General features: G+C 43.8%; 1 protein-coding gene across 1 annotated transcript in view; it reads right to left on the reverse strand.

Annotated features, from left to right (window-relative positions):
- adgrv1 (adhesion G protein-coupled receptor V1) overlaps positions 1-23,121 on the reverse strand; it is a 171,100-nt gene that overhangs the window by 34,010 nt on the left and 113,969 nt on the right. Inside the window, exons 83-84 of the mRNA XM_039013161.1 lie at positions 10,031-10,147; positions 5,250-5,428 (exon numbers count right to left, since the gene is read on the reverse strand). Coding sequence (XP_038869089.1) covers positions 5,250-5,428; positions 10,031-10,147 — 296 coding nt within the window. The remainder of the gene's footprint in view (positions 1-5,249; positions 5,429-10,030; positions 10,148-23,121) is intronic.

The following is a 23,121-nucleotide window of genomic DNA, read 5'->3' on the forward strand; positions in this document are numbered from 1 at the left end:
AGTGGTCTGAGTGGGGAGGGGGAAACTGAAAACCAGCTCTTATTGGCAGAGGTTTGGGAACTCTTTCTTATTGATCTGTTAACTAATTTACCGCCTGGTGATGTCACCAGGCAGGCCAAAACTCCATGCCCCCCCAACAAGTGAACATTTCTGGTCGGTCTTTTCAAACAGCTCTTACACTAAACATTTACATTTTACATTTTAGTCATTTAGCAGACGCTCTTATCCAGAGCGACTTACAGTAGAGTGCATACATTTTATTACATTTTTTTTTTTTTTGCCTAAAAAGGCATTATCATAATTTTCACAATTTCACAGTATTATTCAAACCTCATAGTGTGGAAATATATATATAAAACACAGGCAAATCACGTTTTTGACTGCAGTGGCCCTTTAATGTAACTTGCAGCAAGTATTACACGCTTGACCTTAACGTTATCATCGAATCATAGTGATACCAATTTTCTGACTGCCTATGCACAACATGCAGAGTGATAACATGTTGTCCACCTGAATGGCGCAATCATGAGTAAACATTCTTTCACTGTAATAAAATCAAAGTACTGTGTTCAGAAGTTTAATCAAAATCACCAATATTTTTCCGTTTGCACAGCTGTAACATAAACCATACTTAAAAAGAAAAAACACGCTCCCACTTCCTCTCTGGTTGTCAGAATGTGAAACCTGGCAAATAATCTCACCCTTGTCAATGGGCCAGGCACGCCCAGGATAACATTGAAAAAAGGAGAGATGAAGAGGCGGAGGAAAGGAAAGGTTCAGCCAGGGTGAAGAATGGCATGAATGCCACAGACGGCCAGGAGGCAGGACTGGAGCAGAGGAGGAATGAACCAATAAGCCAGGAGAGAGCAAATCAGGACAAAGGGCCAGATACAACAGCATCGCACAGAACTACATGCAGGGCTGTAAAGGTAGGCTGCAGGCTATATGTGAGACACATGGTCTTTGATTTATTAGGATCCCCCCTCCCCCCATTAGCCGACGCCAATGTACTCTTACAAGGCCTAACTGTGCCAATAATTCTTATCTGCAGAGCGGTGTGAGACTGCAGCACCAGATATTCAATCTGGAGTTACTTTAGAATGGCCAACACCTTCCTCACACGTACACAAATGTATGCATAGACACACATACAAACAAACGTATGCATAGACACACATACAAACAAACGTATGCATAGACACACATACAAACAAACGTATGCATAGACACACCTACAAACAAACGTATGCATAGACACACCTACAAACAAACGTATGCATAGACACACCTACAAACAAACGTATGCATAGACACACATACAAACAAACGTATGCATAGACACACATACAAACAAACGTATGCATAGACACACCTACAAACAAACGTATGCATAGACACACATACAAACAAACGTATGCATAGACACACCTACAAACAAACGTATGCATAGACACACCTACAAACAAACGTATGCATAGACACACCTACAAACAAACGTATGCATAGACACACCTACAAACAAACGTATGCATAGACACACCTACAAACAAACGTATGCATAGACACACCTACAAACAAACGTATGCATAGACACACCTACAAACAAACGTATGCATAGACACACCTACAAACAAACGTATGCATAGACACACCTACAAACAAACGTATGCATAGACACACCTACAAACAAACGTATGCATAGACACACCTACAAACAAACGTATGCATAGACACACCTACAAACAAACGTATGCATAGACACACATACAAACAAACGTATGCATAGACACACATACAAACAAACGTATGCATAGACACACCTACAAACAAACGTATGCATAGACACACCTACAAACAAACGTATGCATAGACACACATACAAACAAACGTATGCATAGACACACATACAAACAAACGTATGCATAGACACACCTACAAACAAACGTATGCATAGACACACCTACAAACAAACGTATGCATAGACACACCTACAAACAAACGTATGCATAGACACACCTACAAACAAACGTATGCATAGACACACATACAAACAAACGTATGCATAGACACACCTACAAACAAACGTATGCATACACACCTACAAACAAACGTATGCATAGACACACCTACAAACAAACGTATGCATAGACACACCTACAAACAAACGTATGCATAGACACACCTACAAACAAACGTATGCATAGACACACCTACAAACAAATGTATGCATAGACACACCTACAAACAAACGTATGCATAGACACACCTACAAACAAACGTATGCATAGACACACCTACAAACAAACGTATGCATAGACACACCTACAAACAAACGTATGCATAGACACACCTACAAACAAACGTATGCATAGACACACCTACAAACAAACGTATGCATAGACACACCTACAAACAAACGTATGCATAGACACACCTACAAACAAACGTATGCATAGACACACCTACAAACAAACGTATGCATAGACACACCTACAAACAAACGTATGCATAGACACACCTACAAACAAACGTATGCATAGACACACCTACAAACAAACGTATGCATAGACACACCTACAAACAAACGTATGCATAGACACACATACAAACAAACGTATGCATAGACACACATACAAACAAACGTATGCATAGACACACCTACAAACAAACGTATGCATAGACACACCTACAAACAAACGTATGCATAGACACACCTACAAACAAACGTATGCATAGACACACCTACAAACAAACGTATGCATAGACACACCTACACGCACCCACCTGGCTCCTTATCAATTCAATGTGGAGTTAATCCCTCAGAAGTACAGCCTTTCAGTTGAATGTATTGAGTTGACTAGGTATCCCCCACTGGCTAGGTATCCCACTTTCCCTTTCATTTCCCTTTCCTTTCCCTTTCCTTTCCCTCAATCATTACTGATGCACACTTCACCCCCTGCACTGCTCTTAGACCCTCCACACTTCTCCCCCTGCACTGCTCTTAGACCCTCCACACTTCTCCCCCTGCACTGCTCTTAGACCCTCCACACTTCTCCCCCTGCACTGCTCTTAGACCCTCCACACTTCACCCCCTGCACTGCTCTTAGACCCTCCACACTTCTCCCCCTGCACTGCTCTTAGACCCTCCACACTTCACCCCCTGCACTGCTCTTAGACCCTCCACACTTCACCCCCTGCACTGCTCTTAGACCCTCCACACTTCACCCCCTGCACTGCTCTTAGACCCTCCACACTTCACCCCCTGCACTGCTCTTAGACCCTCCACACTTCACCCCCTGCACTGCTCTTAGACCCTCCAAACTTCTCCCCCTGCACTGCTCTTAGACCCTCCACACTTCACCCCCTGCACTGCTCTTAGACCCTCCACACTTCACCCCCTGCACTGCTCTTACACAATCCACACTTCACCCCCTGCACTGCTCTTACACAATCCACACTTCACCATCTGGCAAAAACACTTATTCTCTCCCTCCCTCTATTTACCTCTCTGAATATATAATTTATGTTATATAATAATATACACAACGTTCTATATTATTATTATATTTATTATATTATTTCCCCTTTTTAACATCTTGTACCTTTACCTACAAATGACATACATAATAAATATACTGTAATAATAATATAGAACTATGTCTATCTTTTCATTCAACACTTCCAAAAAAGCTCTCCTTCTCTCTCATTCCTTCCTCCTCATCCTCTGTTGACTCAGGGTCAATGTTCTGCCCCTCCATGCCAAACAGAGGGTAACACCCACCACCACCCCCACCACTCAACCCCACCATCGGACCACAGCCCAGCAGACCAATAGAAGACAAGGAGGGCAGTGAGAGAGGGCAGACTTCAGACCTACCCACAATCCCACCATGCCTGCCTGCCTCTCGAGTGACAGACAGACAGACAAACAGACAGACCCAGACTGTTTGCTGTGGGATTACCGTTCAAGCCGCTGGTCAGTCAAGAGGCATTCGAATGCCGCCACTCCAGCTTGAGACAACAGAGCTTCGCCAATAATTAGCTCTGTCGCATGAAAGAAGAGGCTCCCTGGGAGAGCAAATATCTATCCGACAAGGGAGTAGTCATGTGGCTGTGTTGCCTGGCTAACGTGAGAGGAGAGGTCTTAAAATGTCAAGTCTCACATTTCTGTCATGAGAGCTCATGCACTCACCAATATGACCAATATGAACACAAGAAATATGCTCCGTCTTGGCGAATTGAGATACTCCCATTTGACCTATTTATGGTGCGATGGGATGGGAGCTGATAAGACTAGAGCGTAAACACCGCGTCAACATAATACATCACGTATGTGTGTGAGAGAGAAAAACATCCCTCTACTGACGCCAGTGGTTGTGGGTGAAACCAATGTCCACCTGAACAGAGAGGAACCCAGCTAGGTGAGGTCCTGTGTTGACCGTGTGATGGGTGACTCTTCAGGCCCTGATGAAATAGGGGCTACCGCCCAGAAGACTAAATAGACCTCTGTCTACCTCACTCACAAAAACACGAAAAGAGACACACCTACCCATGACCACGGGCTAATTTTAATCGCAAGAAACCTCACTTCATGCTAAGACACGCACACAGACAGAATCTTAGGGAGGGTAAGTCTGTGTAAGGACCTGTGTGTGCAGTTTGAGAGGATGACCTCACCAGCACAGCTCCTGGAGGTGTATAAATAGTACCGTGTGGGTTATTTAAAGCCTTACCTCTCCACCTCGGAAACTAGCGGAGGGACAGCCTCCCTCCACCTCCAATGTAAAGAGAGAATCGTTCATTTTATGATCCATTCAGTAGATCCACCTCTGAACCTGCTGACGACACTAGCTTGTTCTAACCATAGACCTGGGTGTTGACCATAGCCTTAAAAGTAAGTTGGACACACCTGGACTGGACCTCGGACCATGTCCACAAAGTACAGCGTCTGCAACTCATGTAGTTGCAACTGGGCACGCATAGGTGTATAATAGATGTGCTACTCACACATCCCTTATCCGACTATGAATAAGCGTGTGTGTGTGTGTGTGTGTTTGTTCGTGTTATCTACTTTACATCAGGCACTGGGTTAAGCTCTTTGTATGAATGCGTAAGCATATTTGTGTTTGTGTTGTACAAAGTAAGCATGTGAGTATTTTCCTATTCACTCTCACCAAGTGTGTTTGCTCTGGTGTGTGTGTGTACTCCTTTGTGCTCCTGTACTTGATGTGTGTGTTTCCTTCACTCACACATCCCCGTGCACCAGGCCGTAAACACTGTGTATGGTCCAGCCGAAGCCCCCCAGCAGCACGATGACCAGGATGATAATGACCAGAGCAGGAAGTCCCCAGCCCAGCAGTAAGTAGACCAGGTAACGCCGCTCCGTGTGCTCGTCGTTCATCACCAACACCTGCCAAAAGTTCACTGCCTGGGAGAGTGGAGGGAAGGGGAGGTGGAGGGGAAGGGAGGGGAGAAAGGGAGGAGTGGGAAAGAGGAGAGGGGGGGGGGGCAGGGGGAGGGGAGGTGGAGAGGGTGATGAGAGGAAGAGGAGTAGGGGGGAGGGGAAGGTTTGGGAGAAGTGGAGTGGGGAGGAGGAGAGGGGATTCGAGGAGGATAGAGAGCAAAAGGGGGTTAGTGAGGGGTTATCAGCCAGAAGGGAGGAAGAAACTCCAGCCGAAGAGCCAAAGGATTGTTCAGGAACCACATGGCTCACTACTGTTTGCTTGTAATCTAGCGGAGTAGCAGGCTTGGATTATCTCCCTCGGTATTAGATGCTGTACACCTTGTCCTAGAGAGGATTACACTAAATACACTCCATAACTCTAGATTGTGATAATACCCGTAAAAGGCCTATCCACAGTCAGGTCTGTACAAGAAAGGATCGCATAATAGAAGGAGAACAGAACATTGCACATTTGATTCCATTACATTCATGAGCTGAAAAGTTATCGGTGAATGGGTGGGTGTGGGGTCAAATGCAAGTCACACAAAACCCTCTGCTTCCATGATCAGTCTCCTACTCCGAGTGTTGCATCATCAGCAGCAGCAGAGAGCACGAGAGTAAGAGAGAAAGAGCACGAGAGAGAGGGAGAGAGAAACTATTGTGTAATGCATCATATTGAACTGCTAATGGAGTGACACTTTGATTGAGCTCCATGTACATACTTCCTCAATTGGGCCGACCAACCAGTGCTCCCGCACAGTGGCTAACCGGGCTATCTGCATTGTGTCCCACCCACCACTCGGCAACCCTTCTTTTACGCTACTGATACTCTCTGTTCATCATATATGCATAGTCACTTGAAACCATATCTACATGTACATACTACCTCAATCAGCCTGACTAACCGGTGTCTGTATGTAGCCTCACTACTTTTATAACAATGATCCAAGGTTTTACCAGCCCTGGTAGCACAATCGATATGCTGATAGAATTTAGGGAGTTTTGTTTTCAGATTGGCCTTGTTAAAATCCCCAGCTACGATGAATGCAGCCTCAGGGTGTGTGGTTTCCAGTTTACAAAGAGTCAGATAAGGTTCGTTCAGGGCCATCGATGTGTCTGCTTGGGGGGGAATATATATGGCTGTGATTATAATCGAAGAGAATTCCCTTGGTAGATAATGCGGTCGACATTTGATTGTGAGGAGTTCTAGATCAGGTGAACAGAATGACTTGAGTTCCTGTATGTTGTTATGATCACACCACGTCTCGTTAAACCTCCCTCCAGAGGGTAGTCTGCACAACGCATCACCGGGGGCAAACTACCTGCCCTCCAGGACACCTACACCACCCGATGTCACAGGAAGGCCATAAAGATCATCAAGGACAACAACCACCCAAGCCACTGCCTGTTCACCCCGCTATCATCCAGAAGGCGAGGTCAGTACAGGTGCATCAAAGCAGGGACCGAGAGACTGAAAAACAGCTTCTATCTCAAGGCCATCAGACTGTTAAACAGCCACCACTAACATTTAGCGGCCGCTGCCAACATACTGACTCAACTCCAGCCACTTTAATAATGGGAATTGATGGAAATTATGTAAAAATGTACCACTAGCCACTTTAAACAATGCCACTTAATATAATGTTTACATACCCTACATTACTCATCTCATATGTATATGTTTTGGCTCTGGGCCAGCCTGTATTCCCCCATTGCACCGCTCAACTGGGCCATTGCAATCCAAAATGTAATTTTCCTGTGTTTTATATATATTTCCACACTATGAGGTTGGAGTAATATTGTGAAATTTTGAAAATGATGATAATCCCCTTTTAGTGTAAGCTGTTTGAAAAGACCGCCTGAAATTTCAGCTTGTTTTGGTAGGATGACGTTTTGGCCTGCCTGGTGACATCAGTAGGTGAATTAGTTAATAGACCAATAAGAAAGAGAGTTCCAAACCTCTCTGCAAATAAGAGTTAGTTTTCAGTTTTCCCCTCCCCAGTTTTCCCCTCCCTACTCCCAGACTGTCCGAGCAAAATTCTTGCTTGAGAAATTGCTTTTGCTAAGAAGCTATTTTTTGTTTCTTGTAAGTAAGGTACTTAATTGTTACCCAGAAATGATTTGATATTGAGATAAAAATGGCTGCTTTGAACCTTTAATGCTGATTTAGTGCAACATGGATGGTCTGTGAAAGCCTCCCCCTGGCTGGCGTCCGCGCGTACGCCACTTAGCAAAAAGCTGATACCTGACGACTCAAGGAGAGGAAGGGTAGTAGGTGGATACCCCATCCGATCAATATTATGGAGTATAGGGAAGAGAGTAGGGATGTCGATGAAGCCAGGGATGTCAGCGATATTCTCATGAGCCACTACCGCAGAAAGAGAGAAGTGAAACCAATCTTGGTGGTTTTAAAAGGAAAGAGATGCAAAAAAAGACATGACAGAGAGAGAGAGAGAGAGAGAGAGAGAGAGAGAGAGAGAGAGAGAGAGAGAGAGAGAGAGAGAGAGACAGACGGAGAGACAGACGGAGAGAGAGAAATATGTTACTTTGTCAATTTGACTGACTGACTCTAGGTCAGAGAGAGAGAGAGAGAGAGAGAGAGAGAGAGAGAGAGAGAGACGGAGAGAGAGAAATATGTTACATTGTCAATTTGACTGACTGACTCCAGGTCAGAGAGTTGAAAGGGGAAAAAACATAATGGCACCATCACACACCAACGCAGTGTCTTCCTACGGCTGTGTGAACACTTTCCAGTGTGTATTACAGTTGACCTTTTCCACCACCAAATCAGGTCAACTAATACCGCGTGTTTCCATCACACCAGGCTGCCAGCGTTCTGCAAACATTTAGCTGCGAGCCAGTCCAAACTGCACTGTTTCCTATTGACTTACGAAGAAATCTCAGAAACATAAATAATGCAGTTACGCGTACCGCACGGCTACTACTGTATGTCCCTGTCAGACTCCAAAGCTAAACTCCATTAGCTAATTAAATGCACTAATCTTTTATTTTTCCGAAAAATGACTTAGGTGCCCGAGACAGATTACACCCAGTACATAAACAACTAAAGCTTTCCTCCGCGTCACAAAGAACAGAGGTGGAGCGCAGCAGGTGAAGATAACAGCCTGTTATTGCAAGAAGGGGGTGCAGTTCATTTGGGGTAAGACTCCGAGGTATGGTATATCAGCTTGTGTTGACCATGTGTAATTAACTAGGCCATGCTCAGAGCATTCCTGTCCCTGCAAATAGGTCACAGGTCATCTATACACCATCTCTGGGATTAATTTAAGCTTAAATATCAAATATGAACCATTTGAAGCCTACATGTGATTGTTTGTAGAGCTGAGTGTGTGTGTGTGTGTGTGTGTGTGTGTTTCGAAGCAGTTACGTGAGAATGGAAGAGGGTCAGAAGGAGGTGTGTTAATGTGGGGGTTGGGAAGGGGGGGGGGGGAACTTGGAACCCCAATCTTATCACACAAGTACCAGCACAAATACACAAAATACATGCTAACCTGGGATTTTGCCACACATGACATAAAAACGCACGTGTCAGGTAAAGAACAAAGGAAAGAATGGACATCTATTTCTGCCAAGTGAGAGAGTCACAAAAATCCTATTTGACATGGTAGAACTGTAATTGTATTAATGAAATCAAACTATCTATGGAAAGATACAAACCAATTTCCCTTTCAAAGCCTCAAATCTGATCCGTTGACTTATCATTTCAAGAAGTGCCCCGCAATTAAATTCAGGAAGAGTTGACAAATAACAAATGGCAGCGCAAAGGATATGAGCATTAGAGGTGGAGTATATCAATTCTAGCGTCCACAATTGGTCTTTGATGACAGAAATGCTGCCACTCAACGCCGACTATCGCACGAGAGAGAGAGAGAGAGAGAGGGAGAGCACCCTGACTGAATGACCCTCATTGTCCACACAAGCGGAAATGGGCATACATGGGCCTTGCGTGCCAACGTGTGTGCCAAGGCAGCATAGGACTATCAGAACAGCTTTCAACAGGTTGGCGCAGGTGTACAGATGGCCCGGAGAACAGTATGCCAGTCTTTCAGTGCCTGCTCTGTGCCATTGTTCAGGTCTACACTTCTTTAGACAACCCACCTGTCAACTGGTTGCATCTGACCTTAAATGAGGCTGATCGTTCAATAGAAATTCTATCTAGTGGGTTTTGAAAATACATAAATGATCTCAGTGGCGAACCTTGACTATAGGACTCAGGCCTTCAGTGGAACAAAAAATAATCTAATATGTAGTGTATCAAACAAAAAAATCAAGAAAATAACGGAAACAGCATCACTTAATGCGCTTTTGTATTCATATGACTATGATTGGACTCACAGATGGAGCATATTTGGAAATGTAATGAGACCAATATTGTCCTGGTTAGTTTAGGGTTAGAGTATGTACGACATGTTTTAGAAAAGGAGTGCTGATTTAGGATCAGTTTTGCCTTTTATATAGATCAGAAGGAACACGACTCAATGTACAAGTGGGACCTGATCCTAGATCAGCACTCTGACTCTAAGAAGCTTGATACATATAGGCCCAGGGGTCAGCAGCAGGCCTTACCTGGATGAGCATCCAGCTGAACTGGCTGAGGTGGAAGTAGTGGGAGGAGAGGCCCAGAACAGCACAGCTGTCCTCGGAGAAGACACGACCACGGAACGCCGACACCAGGAAACAGATCTACAACACAGAGAGAGAGAGAGACAGAGCGATATAGAGGGACACAGAGAGAGAGAGAGAGAGAGAGAGAGAGAGAGAGAGAGAGAGAGAGAGAGAGAGAGAGAGAGAGAGAGAGACACAGAGAGGGGAGTCAGCTGAAAGGCCCACAGAAATACACTAATGCACACAAACAAACACACACCAAAACGAATAATGCATAACATTTGCCTGTACACTATGCTCTTTACTACACAACATCCAGCCCCCTCAATCTCACACACACTAATACAGTTCATGCAAAATAACACTGGCACAAAAACACTTACACATTCCCTTTTACACTTTCCCTCCGCGGTCTGAGCTCAGCCAGCTAGTATTAGGAACAGTTCGACATTTACTGGGGTGGGTGGGGTGGTCCAAAATAAGGGAGGGTTTTCTAACTTTTTGGGGGTTTGGGGAGAGTTGTGTGTTTTTTATTGAAGTGAATTTTTTCCCTGGTTTACATTCTCCATTTTGCAGGTTTTACTATATCATTTATTCCATCCTAGCCACATGTCCTCATTTGCTTGCATGCGCCTACCCTATATCAAGGTGTTTTGGTACTTCCCTTATGCACTACGCTTTTCCGTGCACTAACTATACCACAGGTAAATATAGTCTACCAGTCTAACTTTCTTTCCTGCCCTCTATTCACCATTCATAGTGACAATAGTGGTGGGTGGATTGTATGTCAGCATCTGCAATAAGCTAAGTAGCAATCATACCACACATAAAATCATTAAAAGCTGCATCAAGGTGCGTCCTTGCGCATAAATAAAACTGTGAAGCCAGACACCACAGCTCAAAAAGCTCCCCTATTGATATTGTTTAGGGACAATAGATGTATCCTACCCAGACAAGCCTACAACACCACAATGCAATGAATAATTGCAGTCATGTTTCCAAGTGAGCAATAAAAATGATACTCTAGGCTGTAAACTGAAGTGAAAATGTCATTTGAATAATGGCGCAAAAAGCCCTGCGATTTGAATCAGTTGTGGATCTACTCTCGTCAGTTTATAAGGTGTAGAAAGGCACAGCAACAGGCCTTTCAGGCTCTATTTTAAGTTCTGATACTAAGATCTGTTGCGGATCAGATCATTCTCCCAAGTCGTCCTATAATAATGTGGCCACATATGCTCCTAGCTGGTCCAGTTATCACGGAACGCTTAATGCGCACTCTGCTTCCTCCTCTAGCGGCTATACCTCGCCCACTTATACCTAATGCTTCAACATAGCCTAAGTATAGCCTATACTGCAAACCGTGATGTTGAAGCGCCCGAAGTCGGTATGCTTTGCCTATTGGTTGTGCTGTGCACCGGCACAGAAACCTGTTGATATAAAGATAGCATCAACATTGTCTGCAACCAGCTCTGATCGTAGTGTAATGAAACATGTCGGGAGAGTAAGCTCGTCCGTGGTGGTCGGCGAACCCTCAACCTCCTGGCCCGTAGCCCTGCGTGGCATCGACTGTGCCAAAAAAGCATGCTCCAGTGGCAAAGTCGATATCCACGTCTATGAACACAGAGTCGCTACAATTATTTGTGTTTGTGGTCGTAAACATTATTTTTAGTTCCCTCCATGAGGGGAGAGGGTGTGCAATCTTTTTTTTACAGTACAAGGGGAGGGGAAAGGGTGTGCATTTTTGTTTATGACACCCCGAGTTGCACTAGTCCTATCCCTCCCCCCTCCTGTAGACCTGTTACATCACAATGCGCAAAGGCAGGTAGGACCAAAATAAATAACAACAACAAGTGACAAATACTTCCTGGGTACCTGTCCAGGAACCTGTGTGTGTGTCCTACCAAAAGGCACTGCAGTCCACACTGTGTGTGTGTTTGTGAATGTGTGTGTGTGTGTGCGTGTATATACACTGACTGTACAAAACATTAAGGACACTTTCCTAATATTGAGTTGTACCCGCCCATTTTGCCCTCAGAACAGCCTCAATTTGTCGGGGCATGGACTCTACAAGGTGTTGAAAGCGTTCCACAGGCATACTGGCCTATGTCGACTCCAATGTTTCCCACAGTTGTGTCAAGTTGGCTGGATGTCCTTTGGGTGGTGGACCATTCTTGATACACACGGGAAACAGTTGAGCGTGACAAACCCAGCAGCGTTGCAGTTCTTTACACAAACCAGTGCACCTGGCACCTACTACCATACCCCGTTCAAAGGCACTTAAATCTTGTGTCTTGCCCATTCACCCTCTGCATGGCACACATACCATGTCTGAATTTTCTCAAGGCTTAAACATCCTTCTTTAAAAGGCTAGGGGGCAGTATTTTCGTTTTTGGCTAAAAAACGTACCCATTTGAAACTGCCTATTTCTCAGCCCCCGAAACTAGAATATGCATATAATTGTCAGATTAGGATAGAAAACACTCTAAAGTTTCCAAAACTGTCAAAATTTTGTCTGTGAGTTTAACAGAACCGATATTGCAGGCTAAAACCTGAGGAAAATCCAATCAGGAAGTGCCTCTGTTTTTGAAACCTCTCTGTTCTTATGCATCCCTATTACCCATTTAAAGGGATATCAACCAGATTCCTTTTTCTATGGCTTCCCTAACGTGTCAAAAGCCTTTAGACATAGTTTCAGGCTTTTATTTTGAAAAATGAGCGAGAACGACCACAATGCGTAAGTGGATAGGTGGGGGCTCTCAGAGTGAGTTGTGCGCAACAGAGAAAGGCAGCCATTGTTACTCCCGGTCCTAGTGAAAAACCAACACTCCCGGTTGATATATTATCGAATAGATATTTGAAAAACAACCTGAGGATTGATTATAAAAAACGTTTGACATGTTTCTGTGGACATTATGGATATTATCTGGAATTTTTGTCTGCGTTGTCGTGAACGCTTTTTCCTGTGGATTTCTCAGCATAACGCGCGAAACGAACGGAGGTATTTGGATATAAAAATATCTTTATGGAACAAAAGGAACATTTGTTGTCTAACTGGGAGTCTCGTGAGTGAAAACATCCGAAGATCATCAAAGGTAAACGATTAATTTGATTGCTTTTCTGATTTTCGTGACCAAGTTACCTGATGCTAAGTGTACTTAATGTTTTGTCGAGCGATCGATAAACTTACACAAACGCTTGTATTGCTTTCTCTGTAAAGCATAATTTCAAAATCTGAGACGACAGGTGGATTAACAAAAGGCTAAGCTGTGTTTTGCAATATTGCACTTGTGATTTCATGAATATCATATTTTCTAGTAATATTATTTGACTGTGGCGCTATGCTATGCTATGTTATTCAGCGTTGCTGATGACAATTATCCCGGATCCGGGATGGGTGGTTCAGAAAGGTTAACCTGTCTCCTCCCCTTCATCTACGCTGATTGAAAAGGATTTAACAAGTGACATCAATAAGAGATCATAGCTTTCACCTGGATTCACCTGGTCAGTCAATGTCATGGAAAGAGTAAGTGTCCTTAATGTTTTGTATACTCAGTGTATATCTGTGTGTGTGTGTGTGTGTGTGTGTGTGTGTGTGTGTGTGTGTGTGTGTGTGTGTATATGGTAGGGACCTAATTTAATTAGCGATTGGGGGGAATTCAGAAAAGCCTTGACGACAGCTGAAAATACTGCAGCTCTCTAACGGCAGAGCTTAATTAACCCATGGGACAGAGCCTTGTGCCACTGCCAACCACAGCACCATCTCTGCTTATGTAACTGTGGCTGCCACCTGGCCCGGTACCAGTGCTAAAGGCCAGGGAAGGAGGGATGGAAGGAGCGAGGGAGGGTGAGGAGGGACAGAGAAGGAGGACATCGAGTCTCCTAACTCTGCCTTTATACAGATGAAGCCAAGAAAGGGAATGAGCAAGAGACAGAGAGAAGAAGATGGAAAAAGAGCAGGGGGAGACAGCGCCTGCACACCTGCCAGACTGCCAGGAGTGATGATAGGAAAGCTACAACACATACAGCTGCTCCAAGCACACCTGCAGAATGATGCTTCGTCATCTGTCTTACAACTCTCTAGGTGCCCCCATCATCCTCGTCATCACAACATCATTCTGCAGCTAACTCATCAATGTACCCTATGCTGGTGTAAACACACAGTGTTGTATATTGCATGATATTTGAATAGAACAGTAGATCAAGATGTCATACCCTCTAAGTTTGTGTATAAGTTGTTGGGAAAGTAGTTAAAGTAACGGATGTGTCAAACATCATTGTCTGATGCTAAGAATGTGCACACTCAGTGCTATAATTTGACACTTCTGAAGGTTCATACACATATGATGGCATCGGAGGAGATGGCTGCCGTTTTATGGGCTCCTAACCAATTGTGCTATTTTGTGTGTTTTTTTTGCGTTGTTTGTAACTTATTTTGTACATAATGTTTCCGCCATCGTCTCTTATGACCGAAAAGAGTTTCTGGATATCAGAACAGCGATTACTCTATCCTCCTGATTCCTGCTTACAAGCAAAAACTAAAGCAGGATGTACCAGTGACTCGCTCAATACGGAAGTGGTCGGATGTCGCAGATCCTAAGCTACAGGATTGTTTTGCTAGCAGAGACTGGAATATGTTACGGGATTCATCCGAGGAGTATACTGCATCAGTCACCGGCTTCATCAATAAGTGCATCGATGATGTCGTCCCCACAGTGACCGTACATACCCCAACCAGAAGCCATGGATTACAGGCAACATCCGCACTGAGCTAAAGGGTAGAGCTGTCGCTTTCAAGGAGCGGGACTCTACCCGGATGCTTATAAGAAATCCCGCTATGCCCTCCGTCGAACCATCAAACAGGCAAAGCATCAATACAGGTACTAAGATTGAATCCTACTACAATGGCTATTACGGACTACAAAGGGAAGCCCAGCCGCGAGCTGCCCAGTAACACGAGCCTACCAGACTAGCTAAATAACTTCTATGCGGCTTCGAGGGAAGCAACACTGAAGCATGCATGAGAGCACCAGCTGTTCCGGACGACTGTGTGATAATGCTCTCCGTGGCCGATGTGTGTAAGACCTTTAAATAGGTCAATATTCACAAGGACGCAGGGCCAGATGGATTACCAGGACGTGTACTCAGAGCATACGCTGACCAACTGGCAAGTGTCTTCAACCTGTCCCTGACCGAGTCTGCATGTTTCAAGCAGACCACCATAGTCCCTGTGCCCAAGAACACCAAGGCAACCAGCCTAAATGACTACCGATCTGTAGAACTCACGTCTGTAGCCATGAAGTGCTTTGAAAGGCTGGTCATGGCTCACATCAACACCATCATCCCAGAAACCCTAGACCCACTCCAAATCGCATACCGCACCAACAGATCCACAGATGACGCAATCTCTATTGCATTCCACACTGCCCTCTCCCACCTGGATAAGAGGAACACCTAAGTGAGAATGCTGTTCATTGACTACAGCTCAGCGTTCATCACCATAGTGCCCTCAATGCTCATCACTAAGCTAAGGACCCTGGGACTAAACACCTCCCTCTGCAACTGGATCCTGGACTTCCTGACGGGCCGCCCCCAGGTGGTAACGGTAGGCAACAACAGATCTGCCACGCTGATCCTCAACACGGGGGTGCGTGCTTAGACCCCTCCTGTACTCCCTGTTCATCCATGACTGCGTGGCCAAGCACGGCTCCAACATGATCATTACGTTTGCTGATGACAGATTTTGTTGTGAGGATACAGAATCAATACACCTTTTATTTTGGTATTTCCCCCCAGGTACCCTGTTTCTGGTCTCAGGTTCAGGAATGGCTGATAATGCAGAACATTGATCTAAAATTGACCCTAGAAATAGTACTGTTGGGAGATCTGGAGAGACCGGGTCAGTCAATGAATAATAAACTAATACTCGTGGTAAAAGTATTTATCTTCAACTCGCAATCTGTGGATTCTATTCGAGTAGATAGATTGAAATTGTGTGTTAAACATCACAGCATAGTTGAAAGATATATGGTGCGTAGAAATCCTAAGAGGGTGGCCAGGAGAGATAGGTGGGAGGGGCTGAGGGAAGCTGAGGGTTGGGATGTGGAACTGGAGACAAGTGGGAGTGGAGTTGGTGGGCGGGGGACAGAATGACGGTCAAAGATAAAAGTATTAAAAAATTAAGTCAAAATAAAACATAATAAAAAGTATGTTTGAATGACACCGAGGGGCAATGTTTTTACGGCTAATGCCGGTTTGCCTGAGGCTGATGCCGTGCAGGTGTTTGTACACATGTGTATACACACACTCTCATTCAAATGAACTCATGTGCACATACACGGACACACAGGTAAGTAGTGCCATACATGCACTCAAACATATTCAGTTTGCCTTGCTATTATGATTTTTGTTGTCCTTGATGTCTTTGTTGTTTTTTGCATTGTTGCTTTCTGTTTTCCTTTGTCTTTTTTCTCTTTTGTCCATCCAGGACCTCCATACCAGGAGGTGTCAGAGGAAGGCCCTAAAAATTGCCGAAGACTCCAACCACCCTAGTCATAGACTGTTCTCTCTGCTTAACAGCTTCCACCCCCAAGTCATAAGACTGCTAATCAAATCGCCACCCAAACTATTTGCCTTGACCCTCCCTCCGTCTTTACGCTGCTGCTTCTCACTGTTCATTATCTAGGCATAGTCACTTGACCCCTACCTACATGTCCATATTACCTCAATTATCTCGACTAACCTGTACCCCCGCACATTGACTCGGTACTGGTACCCCCTGTATATAGCCTCATTATTGTTATTTAATTTTTTACTCTTTCATATTTTTACTTTAGTTCATTTAGTAAATACATTCTTAACTCTTATTTTTCTTAAAACTGCATTGTTGGTTAGGGGCTTGTAAGTAAGCACTTCACGGTAAGGTCTACACCTGTTGTATTCGGCGTATGTAACAAATCAAATTTGATTTGATTCCTATGACAGTACATTCAACAGTGGGAAGTTAGTTTAATGAATCTAGTTGACGTGGTTACTAAAACAGCTGTAACGTTTGATCGGTAGAAGAAAATCCTGTTCTGATGTCAGATTTGAATAGCAGAGACCACGATGCCACACTGTCTACGTTTTTTTCTAAAGTCCTGGGAAAGTGGTCAAAGTAGCTGATTTGGGTCAAAAGTTACATTGTTTACAGCGAATAGAACGTTTGAAGTCACAGCTTCAGAATGAAAGTTTGTTACACAACGTTTGTGCGAGCCAAGGAGTTAGATTCTTGACAAATGTCTTTGGACAGAACATATTATATCTGCATATTGAGTCATATTAAGTCTCGTTGTTGGAATGAATACGTTTTCACAGCAGACGCAGGGACTAGTCTGGTTGACACTCTCTAACGTCCGGGTCACAAGAATATATATCAACCAAACAGGGTCACGTTTTTAAGATCCTGACACTAATAAGGGTTCTGTTCCTTAGGCCTACAGTAATGACGAGTCTTATAACTACTGCTCTTGCAACCCTCAAATCACCAGAGGACCATTTGCTAACATAGGGAACCTAACAGATTTCCATGATAGATCAACATTGGTGTCAAAAACCCTACAAGGATCCTATGATAGGTAGCTGGGGTCACTAGCCCAGAGCCATCGCCTATCCATGATGACTATCAGTAAACATAAAAGACCAACAGCTCTCCATATAAGCACATAAGCCGAGAGAGGGAGCAAACAAGCTCTCCCTTCCAACCAAACAGGTTATGCATTAGGTTGCGCGGCCCTATCACGCCACAGCTACGCTCAATCTACTTCACAATGCGGTCGCCCAGGCAACCTAGGGCAACAAATATTGCATTAAGCAGTCTCATTTCACCTCGCCCCCGAGGTAACACTTCCACTAAGGTGGTTGATTCCTTCCCTCTCTCCCTCTCCCTTTCAGAAACTCTGAGCCAGCACTCATGAATCGTTGCAGGTTTTGTCACCTCTCCTATAGGCCTGGATCCTATGTTGAGTTAGGGGCTTTATTTAAATAGATAATGAGGTAACTCAGTTTTCCGTTAGTTTTGCAGCTCTGTATGGTGTGAGAAGGGGAGGGACGATTCAGGAAGGAAACCGGGGCAAGAGCTGCCTGGAATGGAGCCTTTGAACCAGGTGGCTACTAGGAAGTGTGATTCCGGGCAGCAGTTATTTGCCCCGAATAAAACCTTGGCCTGGCCAAGGGCACAGCATGCCAGTCATCACACAACACACACACACACACACACACACACACACACACACACACACACACACACACACACACACACACACACACACACACACACACACACACACACACACACACACACACACACACACACACACACACATCTTTGTTTTCCTCTTCTTCTCATGCCTTGACAGAGTTTATTGCATAGCAGTGAGAGGGTCAGGTCTCCTCAATAAGACCAGCCGCAGACAGAGCCAATTCATTGATCATAGCAAATTAATCTTTTCTGGATTATCAAGAGGCTGTGGTCTTGGTTAGAGCTCTATGGTGTGGGCTCAGTGGAGCATACAGGACAGGATCACTGGATCACTGAGTGAATCCCCTGCAGATTTCATTTGGGTACCTATCCATTTACTGCCTGGGCTTTCTAACCATGCCCTTAGATGTCTATCTAGAAAATCCACCCTAAAATAAGCAGTCAAACAAGTGTTGCACAGCAGCCAAGGACTCAGGGTTCTGAAAGCCCACCACTCATGCCTTTTGTCCCCTCTATTGACACCTTTCTGAACCCCAGTCATTTCCATTGAAGACATGCTTCGGCTTGGTCTTCTTTTTTTATTACTGTGTGAGTAATATATTGTGATTGCAGATATTGCACACAATATTGCCCGTTCATACAAGAGCAATCAAATCCCATCTAGTCTAATCTTTATATCAAATAAAACAAATGATTTGATCAAATGCATTATCACATTTTATTTGATCAAATCCATTTGCTCTCCAAAAGACAAAGCAAGTCTTCTCTGTCTTGTCTCCGCACTAGCTCTAAGTCGGGGTAGGGTGACAAACAGACTGACTATTTAAGAGTGTGGTAGATTCACGCTATGTGTTCTGGAGACAGTGACAGCCCATCACTGGCCCACTATTAAGTAGCCTGTAATCAGACACACAGGTCTATTGCTACTAGCTCCATGACTCAAAGTGGTACTGGGCACTCAGGTCCACTGAGCACTGAAGACTGCCAGGGTGTTTATCACCGCCAGTGGTGTAAAAAGTACCCAACTGTCATACTTGAGTAAAAGTAAAGATACCTTAATATCAAATCAAATCAAATTTATTTATATAGCCCTTCTTACATCAGCTGATATCTCAAAGTGCTGTACAGAAACCCAGCCTAAAACCCCAAAACAGCAAACAATGCAGGTGTAGAAGCACGGTGGCTAGGAAAAACTCCCTAGAAAGGCCAAAACCTAGGAAGAAACCTAGAGAGGAACCAGGCTATGAGGGGTGGCCAGTCCTCTTCTGGCTGTGCCGGGTGGAGATTATAACAGAACATGGCCAAGATGTTCAAATGTTCATAAATGACCAGCATGGTCAAATAATAATAATCACAGTAGTTGTCGAGGGTGCAGCAAGTCAGCACCCCAGGGGTAAATGTCAGTTGGCTTTTCATAGCCGATCATTAAGAGTATCTCTACCGCTCCTGCTGACTCAAGTAAAAGCGAAATTCACCTAGTAAAATACTACTTGAGTAAAAGTCTAAAAGTATTTGATTTTAATTATACTTAAGTATCAAAAGTAAATGTAATTAAAAAATATATACATGCGTATCAAAAGTAAAAGTATAAATCATTTAAAATTCCTTATATTAGGCAAGCCAGACGGCACAATTTTCTTTTTTCTTTTCTTTTACAGATAGCCAGGGGCACACTCCAACACTTTGACATAATTTACAAATGAAGCATTTGTGTTTAGTGAATCCGCCAGATCAAAGGCAGTACGGATGACCAGGGATGGTCTTTTGATAAGTGCGTGAATTGGACCATTTTTCTGTCCTGCTAAGCATTCAAAATGTAATTTTGGGTGACAGGGAGAATGTATGGAGGAAAAAGTACATCATTTTCCTTAGGAATGTAGTGAAGCAAAAGTAAAAGTTGTCAAAAATATAAATAGTAAAGTCAATTATCCCAGATACCCTGGACCCGCTCCAATTTGCAAACCACCCCAACAGACCACCCCATCGTCCACAGACGATGCAATCTCAATTGCACTGCCCTCCAAACTAGACAAGAGGAATACCTGTGTGAGAATGTGGTTAATTGACTACAGCTCAACACCATAATGCTCTCCAAGCTCGTCATCAGACCCTGAGACTGAACACCTCCCTCTGCAGCTGGATCCTGGACTCCTGACAGGCCAACCTCAGGTGGTGAGGGTAGGAAACAACCCCTCCGCCACGCTGACCCTCAACACGGGGGATCCCAGGGGTGCATGCTTAGCTCCGTCCTGTGCATGCGTAGCTCCGTCCTGTGGCCACGCACAGCTTCAAGTCCATCATCAAGTTTGCTGACGACACGACGGTGGTAGGGCCTGATCACAGATGGCGATGAGACAGCCTAAAGGGAGAGGTCAGAGACCTGGCAGTGTGGTGCCGGGATAACAATCTCTCTCTCAACGTCAGCAAGAACAAGGAGCTAATTGTGGACTACAGGAAACAGGGGTGTGTGCACACTCCCATCTACATCGACGGGGCCGCGGTGGACAGGGTCAAGAGCTTCAAGTTCCTCAGCGTCCACATCACAGAGGACTTAACATGGTCCTCTCACACCAGCACAATTGTGAAGGCGTAAGGGATTTGGTATGTCCTCTAGATCCTCCAGAACTTTTACAGGTGCACAATCGAAAGCATCCTGACACGTTGCATCACCGCCTGGTATGGCAACTGCACCGCCGTTGATCGCAATGTCCTACAGAGGGTGGTGCGGACAGCCCCATAAATCACCCGGGGCGAGCTCCCAGCCATTCAGGACATTTATGCCAAGCGGTGTCTGAGAAAGGCCCGAAAGATTATCAAAGACCACAGTCAACCCAGCCATGGATTGTCCTTTCTCTGGTTCCGTTCGGCAGGCGGTTCCAGAGCATTGGGTCTCGGACCAACAGGCTCCGAGACAGCTTCTTTCCACCATGCTGTTCTGCTAGTATTGACTCTAAGTACCATTAGTATTTATCCTGCTACCAGTCACTTTTTTACCTACCTCAATTACTCCATTACCCCTGCACATTGTAATATTGGTACTGGCACTGTCCTGTATATAGTTTGCATTCTTTTTTTTCTCTTCTCTCATATTTCTCTTTACTTGATATTGACTACTGCGTTCTTGGGAAAGAGCTTGTAATTATGCATTTCATTTGTACCGTTTTACACCTGCTATACCCAAGTGGATTTAAAAAATAATATATACTTAAATAATACTTTATTAACAAGTATATACAAAAATATCTAAATTGGAACAATTTTAAATAGATTTAATGCAATTAATGTACATTTTATTAGTATTTTATTAGCATTTAAGTATATTAAATATACTTAAAATGATTTAAATTGGGACACTTTTTTTGTACTTAAGTATATTCTTAGTATATTATAAAACAAATATACATCGAATACATCTTAAGTACATTTTATGTATATTTCTCATTATACTAAAACTGTATTTGAATTCCTGTATTTTTCTTTATAAAAAGAGTGTATTTATAATGTGTTTCAAGTAAAGTATACACTTCTACAAATTATCTAAACCAGCTATTGTAATTAGCCATGTAAAGGTTACCTTCATTGACCAAAGCATCTCCTACGCCAATGTTAACATGCTATTTTCAAAGCATTTGTGGATGGAGCAGCAACTTACAAATAACACTTTTGAGAACTGTGCACCATTGGCATTTCCCACTTTAGTTGTTCACATTACGGAAAAAAATTAACATTTCAATAAAATGTGTATTGTGTAATATCTAATGTGTAAAATGAACATCAAAACATTTGAATAAGCTAAATATGAGGAAGAATATCATATTATAAATCAAAACTGCATCTGCAGAAAAGGATGCTTGGTAATATGCACATTTTTGTGCATACTTTAAATATATTTTGTGGTCATTTAAGTTAAATACACTTCTTTACTTAGGTATATTTTCTTAAGATATTAAAAAGTATACTCTCAGGAAGCATGTTCCTCAGGGGTGCATGTTTCCTTATGTGGAATAAACAAGAGTTATCATTGTCAACTTTCTCTGCACTCTTCTGAACAGGAATTCAGAAATTACTTCAAAACTCATTATAGGCACTAATCCCACTTTGTAACATTTCATTGTTACAAAGTGGGATTAAAATGGATTTAATTGTACACTGCTCAAAAAAATAAAGGGAACACTAAAATAACACATCCTAGATCTGAATGAATGAAATATTCTTATTAAATACTTTTTTCTTTACATAGTTGAATGTGCTGACAACAAAATCACACAAAAATGATCAATGGAAATCAAATTTATCAACCCATGGAGGTCTGGATTTGGAGTCACACTCAAAATTAAAGTGGAAAACCACACTACAGGCTGATCCAACTTTGATGTAATGTCCTTAAAACAAGTCAAAATGAGGCTCAGTAGTGTGTGTGGCCTCCACGTGCCTGTATGACCTCCCTACAACGCCTGGGCATGCTCCTGATGAGGTGGCGGACGGTCTCCTGAGGGATCTCCTCCCAGACCTGGACTAAAGCATCCCCCAACTCCTGGACAGTCTGTGGTGCAACGTGGCGTTGGTGGATGGAGCGAGACATGATGTCCCAGATGTGCTCAATTGGATTCAGGTCTGGGGAACGGGCGGGCCAGTCCATAGCATCAATGCCTTCCTCTTGCAGGAACTGCTGACACACTCCAGCCACATGAGGTCTAGCATTGTCTTGCATTAGGAGGAACCCAGGGCCAACTGCACCAGCATATGGTCTCACAAGGGGTCTGAGGATCTCATCTCGGTACTTAATGGCAGTCAGGCTACCTCTGGCGAGCACATG

This window comes from Salvelinus namaycush, chromosome 18, assembly GCF_016432855.1.
Source record: "Salvelinus namaycush isolate Seneca chromosome 18, SaNama_1.0, whole genome shotgun sequence".
Taxonomy (NCBI): Eukaryota; Metazoa; Chordata; class Actinopteri; order Salmoniformes; family Salmonidae; genus Salvelinus; species Salvelinus namaycush.